Here is a 16,503-nt window from a genome sequence, read left to right on the forward strand (position 1 = left end):
TCAAAATACCAGGGGCAATTTTCCCAGAAGCTCATGATTAATCCAACAGGTTGTCTTTGGACTGTGGGAAGAAACTGGATCATCCAGACAAAACCCACAGATTTGTTGGGAGAACAGTTGAGTCCAAATTATTTTATGCAAAATAATATGCATTTCCTTTTCAGTATATTGATTTGTTTTTCTCTTTGTGAATTCTGTAAAGTATTTCAGACAAACTCTTACAAAACAGTTCTGATAATTTGAAAGTAATTGGTAAGTATTTTGACATCTTCAATGTGACAGAAATTTAAAAACCTGGCAGTTAGTTCACATGTCATTAACAATCAACACTAAATGAAGAAAGTAAGTACAATATACACATGCTATTTAATCATATTGTTCAGAAAGGACAGCATTACCCCATTGTAGTCTGGTCTCATCAGATCTCAGAAGCCGAGCACAGCTTGGCCAGATCAGAACCATCATGGGAGACTTCCAAGGAAGACCAGGTTCCTGCTGTCAGTGGAGCTGCTGAACAAGGATTTACAAACAATCCCAGAATGCTGCTGGAGCACAAGGATGCAGTGCTGTAGGAGCTGCTGTCCTTCAGATGAGACATTTAAATAAAACTCTAAACACTAACCTGAGATTTTGACATGGTGAGGTGAATAACAAACTCGTGATTCTGTTCAAGAGAGTGGGAGTGGGAGTTTCAGAGTCATTGATTTCATTACCTGGTCTGTTGTGTACTGAAGATACCACAGTGGACTGAGGCTGAGAACAGCTGTAGAGCTGCTATAGTTGAGCAGGGCCATTACGTCATTCACTCATACAGTATACATTCATTCATCTTTGTAAAAAACATTTTTGTACATCCCTGAGATGCAGTTACGTGCAAAAAAGTATATTACAGGGTCCAGTGTGCCGTTACTGAAGGTGACATCATCCTGTAGAGCCCCAGACAGTATAACATTCCCCTGCTAAAAGCTGTAAGAACAATTTATGAACTGAGGTTTGTGAAGACAGGTCTGTTGGAATCTGTTGCTTCATCATTCTGAATGATAAATAACACAAAGTTTTTGTATCTTTATCACAGGGATATTCCAAGATTCACACCATGGAGCAAACCTTGTGCCCAAGTTTACCTCATGTTTTCCTGAAGATATTGTCCATCGTTTTGATTGAATTTATTTCAGAATTCAGTGTTCTATTCTAACAGGACATGACAGTTACCGAGATACAGTATTTTGCACATTGTTGTAAGTCATTGACACACAATACTCAACGTTAAGAGTAACGTTAACAATCTGATGTTGTTTGACTAAGTTAACTTTAGTCCTATTATTTTTAGTCCTATTACTGTATATGTAAAAATATATATTTTCTTTTCAATAAATTATTTTTTTTTCTCATTGTCAATGCTGTAAAGTGTTCCAGACCCAAGACAGTTCTGATAATTTGAAAGTAATTGATAAGTATTTTTACATCTACTCTGATAGAAAGTTTAAAAACTGGCACGGAGTTCACATCTACACAGCCATCGTCACTAAATGAATAAGAACTGATTGATCATATTTTTCACAACTGATAACCCTCATGTAGCCTGGTCTCATCAGATATCAGAAGCTGAGCACAGCTGGGCCAGATCAGAACCATATCATTAAAATAAACTCTAAATACTCACCTGAGTTCTTGACATGACTTAAGAACTCATGACTCTGTCCCAGAGAGTTTTAGTGTCCTGGATACATTCTGAATAAAATATATATTTTTTTTATTTTAGACATTTGTAATTCCCTGTGATGCAGTTGCATGCAAAAAAAACAATCATATTTGGAAAGTTTAAAGCATAGTTATATCACAAGGTCCAATGTGTCCAATGCTGTTACTGAAGGTGATGTCACCCTTGTTGAGCCCCAGTGTTAGAATTTATTCTCCTGCTGTAATGGAGAATAGAGACCCATTGTAATGGGAGCCAGTCCAGGCTCCCGCGAAGGTAGTTCAGGACCCTATGCAGGCGGTATATTCCATAAGTAAGTGGAGAAGGACATCTGGGGAAGGTACAGTAGGATTAGGATATGTAGACAGACAGGGGGGTGTGAATACAGTGATCCAGTGCTCGGGGGGCGTGGCAAGGGCAAACAGGTCCAGACAATCCAAAAGGGGGAATCCAGGGTGCAGTCCAAAGTCCAAAACCGGGGATCCATCCGAGACTAAACAAACACAGTTAAAATCAGGGACAGGGAATTAAACCAGGATGACGAGGCCAGGTGCTCTGAGCCCCGGTCTCAGATGGTTAGGATGCCGTGATGAAGCCTATGCCATTGGGTCTCTCCTGGACCCGCTGGTAGGCGGTCTTCCAGGCATCCATCTCCCAATGCTGAGCCCGGAATAGCAGGAACGCCAGGCTTAAATAGTGGGACAAAACAAGATGCAGGTGCACATTATCAACTAAAATACGAAAGGGTCTGAGTGCCCTCTAAGAGGAGGGATGCTGATCGTGACACCCAGTCTTCTGAAGGAGCTGATCTCTTTGCTTTCTGGGAAGAAGTGCTGTACAGTTCTGAGCCCTCAAGTGACTGTGATCACATCTAGACAGGGAGACAACTGCACTCAATACAGTTAACAGCTACTCTCTTTTTTGTTAAAATCATTGGTTACTCACAAAAGAAAATCATACATATTAAACTCCATCTCATTACAATAAACCTAATGTTGAAATTCACAATTATTTTATTCCAAATAAGTATAAGTATTAAAACAATTAGAATTCATTACATTTATAAAAGCTCACAAAATTTACTTTTCATTAAGTAAAATTTGATTATTTTTTATGATACGAAGATGAGGATAAGATGAAGGGGAGATGAGGGCAAGGTTGGAGAGAGACCTGGAGCTGAAGAGTAGATTGGGGTCAATGTTAGATTTCTTCAAGAGGGGAGAAACAGTAGCTGTTCTGAGCTGAGAGACACAGCTCCAGTCTCAGGGGATTTACTGATCAGGTCTGTGCTAAACTGAATCAGGAGCGGTGAGCAGGGTTTGAACAGTATGCAGGGAGCATGAAGGTGTTTTCATCTTACAAATAATGGCCAACAGTGCAACAGAGGAGACCCTGCAGCTTGAAAAAAGAATGGTATCTGAAGCAGGAGCTTCAGTGCTGTTGATGAAGCATCATGATGATGGACATCATGAGTTGATGTAGGTTTTTGTCTGATAATGGAACTTTTATCCTTAAAAAGTGAAGAAAACTATTGCACCTGTAACGTCCAGTGATTCTGTCAGTATCAATGCGTTTAGTCCTTATCCTGTGTGATGGTTTCCTCCCCCTGAATCAAAAGTCATCATACGCAGACAGTGAGGCAGGAAACGATTAACAAGAACTGAAGAACACACTGGATGCCCAGATATAATGTAATTATCACACATTATGGATGGGCATGTGGAGGAGTGAGGGGCTGCTGAGTGAGTTTGGATCAGTCCTTGGGCAGAGTGGGGCAGGAAAAGAAACAAACAAAGAAATGCATACTGACAGTTCTCAAATGACACTAGCTTCCTCCTGACAACCAACTGGAAAAAAAGCTCCTGACAGAGACAGAGACAAACCCCCTTCGTGGAGAACTGACCAACCAAAAGGGGTGAAAAGACCTGAACCTGAACAGATGAGGTGATCTATCTTCCTCTCACAATCCCCCTGACAAAAGATGGACAAAACAAAGGAAACAGTGGTTTTAGAATACCGGTGAAATTTGGAAGGTGATTCTTAATATTAACATGCTCCAAAGAAATGTGGACTGCAGAGAAATGCAGAACCTCCAGCTTCCTGAGCGTCGAGCACCAGTTTGCTTGCAATACACAACTGTGGCCACATGGTGATGCTCACCTCAACATTGCACTCCTTTACTGTCAGAAATTTGATTAAAAAATGTTATTACATTTTAAGGATTTAAAATGTGACTTATAAGTGTTGTTTATAAAACAATATTTTGCATATTTATTTGTTAAAATAATTTACATCAAGGGTTGTGAAATTGTTCTGAAATCTTCTTACAAACGGCACTCTTTAAAGACCATTCTATGTTGTTCAAATTTATTTTGTGTAGTCTGGTGAATTGGGTGAATTCTGTTCACAATGACAGGAAGGATCAAAAGATCAAAATACATCCATACCCATACATACTTGACTGTAAACACTGAAAATGTAGTAACAGTGTAAAGATTAAAGAGGTTTTTAAATAATTTAGGGTCAAACTATAAATAGTACAGCTTCTTTTTTTTAACAGTGGAGCTTTGAATGCAGCACAAATTAAGAGAGAGGCCCAACCCTTGCAAGAGTGTGGATCAGTCACTGTTCAGCTCTTTCAGAGTCACTGACACACACAGGACAATGATGCCACTGATTCTGCTGCTGGGGACACTGGGGCTCTACACTCAAGGTGTGGATTAAAGATTATTCTTGCATTCTGGGATTAGGATTATTCTGATTATTGTTATGAAATAAAATGTATTGATAATGTAATGAAAATTATGGCAAATGTTTTTTTTCAGGGATAACAATACATAAATGTTTATAACAATCAATTATTAACAATCTCTAATTTATAACTATTTAATTTCCAGAGTCCAGTCAGCAGACTTTGACTCAGTCTCCAGCTCAGTCTGTTCTCCCAGGAAGCTCTGTCTCTATCAGCTGTACAACCAGTCAGTCTGTTAACAATGAGCTCAACTGGTACCTGCAGAAACCTGGTCAGGCTCCACAGCTCCTGGTTTATCATGTATCAAACCGTTGATCTGGAATTCCCAATTGATTCACTGGCAGTGGATCTGGAACAGCCTTTACACTGACAATCACTGGAGTCACGGCTGAAGATGCAGGAGATTATTACTGTCAGCAGGACTATAACTTCCCTTTCACACAGTGATACTTGTCTGCACAAAAGCCTCCCTGAGCTCTACAGAAGGACTGAGGCTGAGAACATCTGCAGAGCTGCTACAGTTGAACTGAACTGAAAATGTTCATTTAAATTATTAAGATCAGATCACTTTATTGGCCATATACTGTACAGTTTCTTGCATTAGGAATTTGCTTTTTTACATACCCCAGCTTGCTCTACATGAGACACACAGGCAGGGAGAGAGAAGCTTGGGGTCAGAGCACAGGGTCAGCCATTGTACAGTACCCCTGGAGCAGTTGGGGTTAAGGGCCTTGCTCAGGGGCCCAACGGAGTAGGATTCCTCTGCCAGCCACGGGATTTGAATCTGCAACCTTCCAGCCACAGGTGCAGATCCTTAGCCACAGTATTAAGTATTAGTCATTAAATAGTTGGATTTGTCCTGAAATATAAAGTGTAATGTATTTTGTATATGATACTGTACATGTGTGTTATTTATTCTTTCTCTTCTTTGTATCTCTTTTATTTCAAGTGGAGAGAGCACTCACACGATCTGTCTCCCCCCACTGGTCAGCATTAATAACTGCAGTCTGTGCTGTTTGTGGTTCTATTTCAGACTGTACTAGATTGATAGATAATACTTTATTAATCCCGTAGGGAAATTGATGTGTTACAGCAGTCCAGCCCAAGACAAGCAAAACATACAACAGAATAGTTATAAAACAAAAGACAAACAAAATAAATAAAAATAAATAAATACATAGGTGTGTGCAAAATGTGCTGATCATAGTTGCTGTAAAAACAATAAAATATGTGCAAAATGTGTATAGGTTTATACAGACTGATTGTCCAAAAAGTACAATGGAGTAAACATGCTGTCCATAGAGGATCAAATGAAGGGCTACAGTCCTAGTCTAGGGCAGCGTTATACACCCTCACAGCCGCCGGGAGGAAAGACCTGCGGAAACGTTCCCTTGAATACCGTAGCTGGAGCAGTCTATTGCTAAATGTGCTCCGCTGCCCAGTAACAGTCCCATGAAGTGGATGAGAGGTGTTGTTCATGATGGCTGTGAGCTTGTTCAGCATTCTCCTCTCAGCCACCACCTCCATGGGGTCAAGGCTCATCCCCAGCACAGTTCCAGCCTTCTTGATGAGTTTATTGAGCCTATTTGCATCTTTTGTCATGATGCTGCTGCCCCAGCACACCACAGCGTAGAAGATGGCCGCCGCCACCACTGATTCATAAAAAATGTGTAGCAGTGTTCCACACACACCAAAGGACCTGAGTCTCCTCAGAAAATAGACTTGGCTCTGACCTTTCTTGTACACGGCATCAGTGTTACCAGACCACTCCAGCTTATCATCCAGGTGTACCCCTAAGTACTTGTAGGAATGTACAGTACACCCTCTATGTCCTCATCCTGGATGGAAACAGGGTTCAGCGGAGACTTATTCCTTCGAAAGTCAAAAATCATTTCTTTGGTCTTGCTGGTGTTAAGCTGGAGATGGTTAAGATGACACCAGTCCACAAAATTGGTAATCAAGCTCCTATATTCCACCTAAATGTACCTGAAGTAAAAATCATCCATAGGTTCTGTATCTGCAAGCTGCTACTTCATCAATTCACCATTTTAATAGATCTAGTCTAGTCTCACATGTCATTTAGAAACTAAACTTTACGTTTTAACAGTATATTCTGAGTTCTGCCTTCAAAAATGGAGTTGATTGGATTGACTAACAATAAATATCATAGATAATAATTATTAGACATTTCGAAATTCTGAAATGTTTTGAAATATTTTATCTGATGGCTTTTATTAGCTAAAATGTCAATTCTCATTACTTTTTTTTTAGTTTAATAGCTTTTATGACCTAAATATGTCTGACATTGTCTGACATTGACACCTGAAGAAGGCTCCATGGCCGAAACGTTGTGTTCTCTTTCTTCTTTTTTTCAGCATGGAATAAACCTATTACTTGTTAAATATGTCTGTATCTGCACATTATTTGTGTGTTTACTACATGATATGTATTAATGTTGTTCAAACCCAGCTCTTTTCAGTACTGTAGCAGATCTGCAGCTGTTCTCAGCCTCAGTTCCTGTTGATGAGCCAGAACAGCTCCTGTAGAGCTGAGAGAGGATTTTGTAGAGACGTGTATCACTGTGTGAACACATTACCACTGTGGTAACTCTGACAGTAATAATCTGCAGCATCTTCAGCCTGGACTCCTGTGATGGTCAGAGTGAAGTCAGTCCCAGATCCACTGCCACTGAAATGCTCTGGGATCCCAGACTGACGGATTGTTGCTCCATGGATCAGGAGTTTAGGAGCTTCTCCAGGTTTCTGATGGTACCAAGCAAGACAAGGGTGATATGAACGACTATAATAACAGTTATTACCCACAGAACTGCTGGTCTTACATCTCAAAGTGACTGTCTGTGCTTGGAGAACAAATATCTCTGATGGAGTCTGAGTCACAGTAATCTGGCCACTGGAACCTGAAACAAAAAAAACAAAACAAATTAATGTACTGTATTACTACTGTATGGTAATTATTTTATTTATTTTATTTATTTATTTATGTTAAAATATATGTAATACTTGGAAAAGATCACCTTGGAAATAGTTTCAGTATTAAATAATATAATAAATACTATATATTATATATATAATGTGATATAAAACACCTTTACATTGCAAATCTCTCTGCATTATGTTTCATTGCAATAATTTAATTTCTACTCACCATGAAAGCAGACAAGTGTCCAGATGAAGATGGTGATGAAAGTCATTGTTGCTGTGGGTTCTGTTGCCATGAAAGGCAGCTCTCAGTCATGAAGTGTTAAACTCACAGGGCTATAAACACTCCCAGAGCACTGAAGCATGGGCTGCTAATGCAAAGTGCTTCTTCTATGCAAATTGTCTCCCTTGATAGAGCAGGACTTTTGCCCAAGAGGGAGCTGTAAACACAGTTTGTGCGTTAAAATCTGACACGAAGACATGTCTTCTGGAATCTGGTCCAGCATCATTCTGTATGATAAACAGAACAAGTTTTTTTACATTTCTTTATCACAGGAATATTCCAGAAGTCACTACAGCTAACAAACCTTTTTTCAGGAGCCCAATTTTACCACATGTTTTCCTGAAGATGTACAGTAGTCCATTGTTTCTGATTAAATTTACTTTGGGATCTTGTTCTATTCTAACAGCGTATGACAGTAGCTGAAATATTTTGCTTACTGATACTGTTTAGATAAGACACAGTGTGTGGATGTGTCACTATTCTGCCCTTTCAGAGTCACTGACACACACAGGGCAATGATGCCACTGATTCTGCTGCTGGGGACACTGGGGCTCTTTGCTCAAGGTGAGGATTAAAGAAAAGGTTTCTCAAATAGACTTTGGCAAATTTAACATTAGTTTTACTGTTTTACTGTAATATTAAACTAATTTTTCACAAAAGGGAAATTTAAAGAATGCCAATGGAAATGTAGGCACAGAGTGTAAACTCAAAAATGTTTATCACAAGCATTTTTAATTATTATATTGTAATAATTTGTCATCATTTTACCTCCAGATTCCAGTGGGCACATTGTTGTGACTTAGTATTTATATTAAGTATTTCAGAATTTACATTTCAAAGGCTTTGCAATTGAATTACCAAAAATAAATTATAAAAATATAATACAAAAAAACATTATAGCCATTATTTGCCATCAGATAAAATATTTGAACAGCTTTTTTTAATTTCTAAATTGTAACGAAAGCATTCTTTCCAGACCCTATGCAGACAACACAATCCAGGGATGAGTGAGGAAAACACAGGGAAAAAAAGCATGCAGGAGTCGGGAATGGAAACAGGGGGCGTGTCCATAGTGCGCAGGTGTTCAGGGGGCTGAGTCCGGGGCAAACAATTCAAAACAGAGTCCAATGGGAAATCCAAGAGGAGGCAAAAGTCCAAAGCCGGGCGAAGACAAACAGGATTAAAAACCGGAGTAAGATCCGGTGGAGGGTCGGGGGAACAAGGGGGGGACGGGACCAGGTGCTCCAGATCCTGGACTCGCTTGGTATGGGAACCAATGCAGAGCCCGGAACAGAGTGAGTGTCTGGCTTAAGTAGGGAGGCAGGAACAGGGAGCAGGTGCACAAAATCAACACGGAAGTGAAAGAGCCGGAGCGCCCTTAAGGGGGAGGGACTACAATCGTGACATAAATGTCTATTTGTATCTTGTGATATACAGTATATTGTTTCATGCCTTTCCATCAGCTACATTTCCAAAGCAGGAACACAGACATACAGTTAAAGCAGAAGGATGGTGTGTTTTTTCCTGAAGGAGTTTTACCTGAAACATAATGATACTGTTATTAATGGGGTGTTACAAAAATGGTGAAAATCAGGACCTGACTGAGAGGTTCAGTCAGTAAGTGAAATATTTATTCATAACCCCCAACTTGTAAGTGATTTCTAGCAATATACAGAGTGGTTGGTATAATAAGAGGCAAATACTCTCAGGTACTGTGACAGAATGAACAAATTTTAAACAACTGCCCACACTAAATGAAAAAGAACATTATGAATATGGTGCTTGGTCTTTTGTTTTATTTTCTGCAATAATCTAAATTATGTCATGTTATAGTTTGAAGCTCTTTATAGATTCCAGCACACAGCTTTGCAGAGAACAGAACTTTAATGCCTTCGACTTACAGGAAGACAGTATCATATCTGTGCTATTCCATATCCTTAATGGTTGCTCATGATAACTCTAATCTTCTCATTTATCCCAAAGAGGCATTTGATTCCTCCTCTGGTTCTACTCATCTCCTCTCTGGAACAAACAAGAATACCCAAGAATACCTAGTGTCAGTCATTTAGCCCCAGCGTCTCTCTGACAAATTCTTCCTGGGAAAACAGAGAACACTACTACTACAATACATTAGTCTTACTACACAAGCCCAGATACCTACACCAGGTCAATCACTCAAACCCTGGAGTGTCTCCCTGAGAAATGTCCAGTGTTCTGCTGTAGTATTTCAGTTTAATCTAGAGACCTACATACAGTACTATACTGTATCTACACCACGTCTCTCATCTCAGCCTTCACTACAGTAACCAGGCAAAAGCTAACAACAGTTCTTTTTGGACATCTACAGCAGGTGCTGTACTTTAAGTTGACCTGGTTTGGATAACTTGTTTTCATAACCTTCCTAAAATTGCTTTATGCAGTAATTCTGACTCTGGGAACTGGGAACTATTTCACTTTAAAAGTTCTTTTAACTTAATACTCACACTGCCACCAAATAATTATTTCCTGTGAAAGGTCTGAACGTTTGAAGTGAAACTGATAAATGAAGTAATCAAAATGACACCTTCTTGCTAACCAGGCTCCTCTCCATTGTTCTCTTTGTTTAGATGAACCCTGTGTGTCAGGTAGAGGCAGTGGGCTGGTACAGTAGTTGGACGCTGGGCTGCTCAGTTACAAGGCTGCGGACTTTTAATCTGGGTTCAAATCAATGAACAGTAAATTATGATCAAGGGAAAGACACCAACTCATAATGAGATTAACATGGGGCAACTTTACCATTTTGTGAACTAGAAACAGAAAACTCAGCAAGTAATAGACAGCAGTCTGTGAGGCCTTGTTATCAAAAGCCACTGGCCATCTACACACGCAGGCAGTGCCAGGGTGACCAGGGAAGGACACAAACTCCCAGACATTGATCCTGTGGACACCTGGGAAAATGCGAAGAACGTAGTTATGAGAACAAGCTGGGTGAGAACCAAGGACACATCAAGAAAGCCACAGACATGGGAGATCTGGGAGCAGGTCAAGACAGGGCAGGCGGGGAATCCAAACAAGGCATAGCTCAGGGAACACAGGAGGAGACGACAGCAACACAGGTACACAGGAAGAAAAGCAATAAGCCAGGGAACATGTGTCACGATTGTAATCCCTCCCCCTTAAGGGCGGTCCGGCTCGTCAATATTTTAGTTGATTTTGTGCACCTGCTCCCTGTTCTAGCCCTTCCCTACAGAAGCCAGATGCTCACTCTGCTCGGGCTCTGCATTGGAAGACAGACGCCCCTAGGCCTGCCTGCCACCAAGTCCCCCTAAGTCCGCGGCTTGAGGGCATAGGCCTCCTATCGGCTTCCTGAACCAGCTGAGTCCGGCACAGGTGACATTGTGGTTCTCTTAATAATAAAGAGATTCAAACAAACCCAACCTTTTGAGAAACACAGAACCTACAGTGCTGCTGCTTGGTTCCAAGACACAACAGTGGCCACAAAGAGGTGCTCATCTCAACATTGCACTCCTTAACTGCTATAATTCCATCCATTTTCTAACTATTTCATCCAATTCAGTGTCTCAGGAAGCCAGAGCCTATCTCAGCAAGCAACAGGTGCAAGGCAGGATACAGATTGGACAGGATGACAGCTCATTGTGGAGCACACATAGACACAAATTACATACTGTAGACAGTAAATGAAGGAAATTACTACTGTCAGAAGAGCTTTAGCTTCCATCTCATACATTGATACAGTACACACCTGTGCAAAAACCTCTTTCTACTGAACAGGAGAAGATGTGGTTAATTAAAAGAAACCACAGATGACTGAGGCTGAGAGCAGTTACAGAGCTGCTATAATAGCTTTTAACTCAACGTTGATATAAAACTATGTATTGTTAAATTTTTGGACCTCTATTTTCACTGCAATGTGAATGTACCATTGCATTGGATTTTTTATTGATAGATGGAGAGCAAGCTGGGGTATGCGAAAAGACAATTCCTAATGCAAGAAATTGTAAAGGGTTAATAAAGTGATGATATTATGTTATTTCTTCTTTGTATCTCTGTCTTTTGTACCACAAAGAATTCTTAAAAAGCCTAATCAACAAAGAGTTGGTTTGGTAAGAGTATAAAGCTGATTTTAGACTTTCACTTTGTGTCCTTTGCTCTCGTTTAATAATCTTAAAATCACCATTGTCTTAACTTGGCAGTTGAATTTTGAGATCAGTGTCAAAGGGCTGGAATTTATTTTCCTGGAAATCAATGTGTCCACAAAGGACTTTGGCAAAAACCACTAAATTTGTCTTTTGCTTCTCCTGCAGCTTCTGTTTTTCTGATACCTATATTTGCAAACAGTATGGTTCACCACATGGAAGATTTAAGAAAAAAATGTCCTGTATTGAATCCTGTGCTGTATGTGGGTCCACTGGTGGCTCAGGGAGATCTGACAGCCTGTATGGAGTTTAGTATGAGGCACCTACAGATGCAGCCATTCAAAGTGCGTGTTACAGACACATACCGCAGGTGACGTCGCTCAGTGTGACGCAAGATGACGCGTGGCACCGCAGTACGTGATTGGTTGACCGACAGGGGCACTCGTGGTCCGTTGGTCTGTGGTAGAAAGACTTACAGTAAATGTCTTTGCTGTGCCCGTTGTAGGTATTGAATTTTGCCACTGAAGGGAAATCTTAGTAGCTGAGCATAAAAAGAATAGGAGCATACTGTAACGCGTGTGAAGGCCATAAACGATATTAATTTTGGAACATAAACATACAGTGTATAGCTGGTCTTGGTACTTTAAAGAAAACATACACACCAGTATTCCATTTCTCCCTAAACATTTTAAGCATCGAAGTCTTTAACTAACGCGATACCGGAGTCAACAAGCATACTTTTAGAATTTGATTAAAAGGGAATATAATATGGAATCGCGTATCTCAAGAAATTAATATGCAATAACTGAGTCAAGGGACTCAGAGGATCCAAGGCTAGACTGAGTATAATAGGCTTCGGGCTTCTATTGTGACATCTACTGTAAATTACAGAAACGTTAAAAGTAAACAAAATAAAGTAACTAAAATGTGGTCTGAAATCACCCCTTTAGACACCCCTTTTACTTCACTGGTGTCAGATATGAAAGGCAATAGTCTCCCGTTCTGTCTGCTGTGTGTTGCAGCAGAGGGACTCCCTGCAGCTGAAAGGGGCAGAGTAACTTGCATGCCCTCTAGTACAGTTTACACATGCACGACTTTAAAAGCTAGCAAGACAGGTTTCGATTCACATTAGCTGGCGAGCCTTGTTAAAAAAACGAATGATAATGTAACATGCCACTGTTCATGAACAAAGTTATACTGAGATTTCCTAAGATACGCGATTAAAAAATAAATAAATAAAAATTTGAATCTCCTGCGGAACACATTCCATAAGAATCAGTGGTTTTACAGTATATCTCGCCTTTAAAGGTGGCTTCTCAAAACGCTTTACGGGATAAAAACAACCAGAACAGCAGCAACAACAATATTGTATTTCGTTGCACTTTGAAAACCAAGTAATAACTATACAGTACGTGCAAACGTTTCGTATGTTGCTGTCGTGAATGCCTGCGTACCCATAAGTATCTTATTTGCCTTGAGTCTGTCTACAGTATCTCTGTCCCACTACCCCCATCTCTCCCTCAATTCAATTCAAGGTGTTTTATTTGCATGACAGATGGGTACAATTCTTGTTGGGAATGTATACTTTGATATTTACACCCGGCGCGGCACCGAGGGAGAGTCTGCATTTATAACTTGGTTTTTAAAATTAGTCAAGCAATATGAAGCATTTTTACTTTTAAGTCCCTTAAATACATTGAGCACAGCTTTCTCACCATCCTTACACAAAGCAGAAACTGTCCGATGACTCACAGTACAAGTGGAAAGATTACAGATTTTAATCGTCTTTAATTTTGTCTTTAATTTTGCCTGTGGAGTGTATCTTATTAAGCTCTAAATTGCATTTTGAGTGTGGTTTTTTACTTTTTTTTTAATTGCATTTTGGGCGCGGATAGCACATACAAGGGTTAATGAACTGCGCCAAGAAATTTAAAATAGTATTCTTTAGGTGTGAGGGTAGGAGTGGACCGCAGCAGGCATAATCAGCAAGCCAGGAAAACAAAGAACAGGACAGGTGAGATGTGTATCCAGAAAGCGAGTGATCAGAAAAAGGAAATGGAAAACGCAGAAAAAGGAAACGCTTTACAGGATAAAAACAATAACAACAGTAGTGGCTGGGCAAACGATTTTTTTTATCGAAATACAAATTGAGATACTGTACTGTATAATGATGTGCATGAACAAAGGTATACTGCAATTTTCCTTAGATACGCGATTAATGCTTCGTAGGAGGAGGCGGTCTTTTCCTCTTGTCTAACAGTCTGTCCACAAACAAAACATTCCTGTTAGACAAGAGGAATTGAAAAAAAACAATTTTGTCAATGAAAACCGGTGTGTGTGTCTCTCCCTGCTGGATGTCCCTCTCACAAACTGCTGAATGAATAAAATAATTTTATTGAAAATGCATTTGCGATTGTCTGGTATTTAATTTGGTCCCTATTAACTGTTTTTCGATCTACTGTATTGCTTTGAGATGCCACTTTTAAAGGCGATATGTAAAATAAAGTTTTTTTATTATTGTTATAGAGAAACATGATCAGATTTTCCCTGGTTCAGAAAAAAGATCTAAAGTGCTACACATAACTTTCTTAATTCGATGTATTTAAAGCAGTGAACTACTGTAGGTGTCACATAACATTCAGAAATACAATCACGTATTTGACAAATAAAAACGATTATAATCTAATCCTTCCACGTTTGATCCCAAAATCCCAAGAAATATAAATCTTGACGGGTAGAAAGCTATGCTGAAAGTTTATTAAGATACTTAGAAGACAAAGATACTGCATCAATTTATGTTGCATTAGCCTGATTATGATTAAAAAACACATATAATTAAACACGCGTTTGCGATTTAAATCAGAACACGATTTAAATCAATATAAATGTTTATATTGTAACGCATACTGTCCAGCCTCCATTTCTCTATAAAAATTTACTCTGTTGCACACACACACACAATAGAAGCAGGAACCGCTGTCAGAAGGGAAGATATGTTCAAAATATCGCAAATATCGATCATGTTGCGATATTTTGAAATATAAAAGTCAATTGATTGTTCATAATATCGCTATTCTATTTTTTCGAAGAAATGTTTGTTAAAAGAAAAGTCCAGCACCAGCTGGATTTGAACACACAACCTGCCAGCTGGTAGTCATGCACCTAGACCAGTCGGCTACAAGACAGCTTGCATGAACAGGCAGACGAAACAGCCCTACACAGCCCTGTCGCAGCACACGAATACTGTTATTAAATTCTTTAGATACGCGATTCCATATTATATTAGCAGAAAAGCTTAAAACTACCACTTTTTCACACGCTATTTCACATGCTAGTTAAATACTTCGATGCTTAAAATCGTTAGGGAGAAATGGAATACCGGTGTGTATTTTTCCTTTAAAGTGCCGATTCCTGGAATCTGACTGGCTGACACCCCTCTGAAGTGGTTCCATAAAATCTGGTATACGGAAAAGAAAGCGTTGATAAATACAAGTGTCTTTTAATACACTCTTTGCTGTGCTCTTGAGGATCCTTGTGATATTTTAAGCTCTAGTTGAATGATAGGTGTCGCATTTTAAATCATTTTTGTAGTTAGAAATTATGAAACGCCCTGTTAAAAGCAAGGAAGTTTTTATGCCCGTTGAAGTAAAACAAAATGCCTGACAAAGTATGGCTTGGACAGATTCCAAGTGCTTGTACAAATGTGCTAAAGAAATTATACTTTGAGTATACAGTTTGTCCAAAGTCATCCATTATTAATACTATTAGTAATATCTTCAGTAAAGGCTTTGATGCATAAATATTTCTGATAAAGGTAGGTTGTGTACTTTTGTCCAACTGAGCAATCTTGCTTTCATAAAATATACCAACATTTTAATGACTGATGATTAACATGCTGTAATACACAGTTCAAAATTAAAGGCTCAAATGCTGTACATGAGAGGTTAAGCTCCCCCTGGCGGTTTTACAAGGCGACGCCGGATAGTTTACCACGTGACACCACGTTAACTGCGTCATACCGCGTGATACTGCGACACGCCCACCGGGGTATGCCGCGAAATACCTCACGCATTTTGAATGGCTGCATCTGTATGAATTGCTAGGGTAGTCTAGAGGAGTAGGCCATTGGGCACATTGAGCTTGTTTGGTTGCTATTATCTCAGTGATCTGAGAAGCTCGCATGGCTGTTTCTTGAAAGAAACCAGAGTATTGGCTTCACCAACACAGCTGGAAAGATTACTTCCTCTTTGGATAAATAACTCCTGTTCTCAGTTTTAAATGCAGATCTCTGATGTCATAGCAACTTTTTGAAAGCCCCCAGGTTGAAATGTAAAAAAAATAAATAAAAATAAAAATGTAAAAAACCTTATCTGTGATAGAAACATTCTCCATCTTGATTCTCTTACGTACAGATTTATCAAGAAGATGACCAAATAAAAAAGCTATCTGTCTGTGTCTAAAGTATCAATATACAGTATTGTTGTGCCAAACAAAAGGCATCAACCGAGAGTCTGTGTGTTGAAAGTTGTCTTTATTTCATATGCATATGGGAGTCATGCTCTTGCATGCAAGACTCAAAAGACAATGCTTACAGTGCTCTTTTATACAGTGAAACAAATGATACAAGATACACTCCCACATTACTCTCTGCTTGCATTTTGGCTATATATGGTCATTCTAGAAAGCTGACCAGA

The 16,503-nt window shown here is 39.4% G+C and overlaps 1 gene segment (V, D, J or C); it reads right to left on the reverse strand.

The window, feature by feature from the left end:
- Positions 1-7,027: 7,027 nt before the first annotated feature.
- Positions 7,028-7,686, reverse strand: LOC148815883 (immunoglobulin kappa variable 4-1-like). The segment is given in 2 exon segments: positions 7,028-7,380; positions 7,617-7,686. Coding segments are annotated over 2 exon segments (423 nt in total).
- Positions 7,687-16,503: the final 8,817 nt, after the last annotated feature.

Source organism: Atractosteus spatula, chromosome 24 (genome assembly GCF_055471065.1).
Source record: "Atractosteus spatula isolate fAtrSpa1 chromosome 24, fAtrSpa1.hap1, whole genome shotgun sequence".
NCBI classification, from domain to species: Eukaryota; Metazoa; Chordata; class Actinopteri; order Semionotiformes; family Lepisosteidae; genus Atractosteus; species Atractosteus spatula.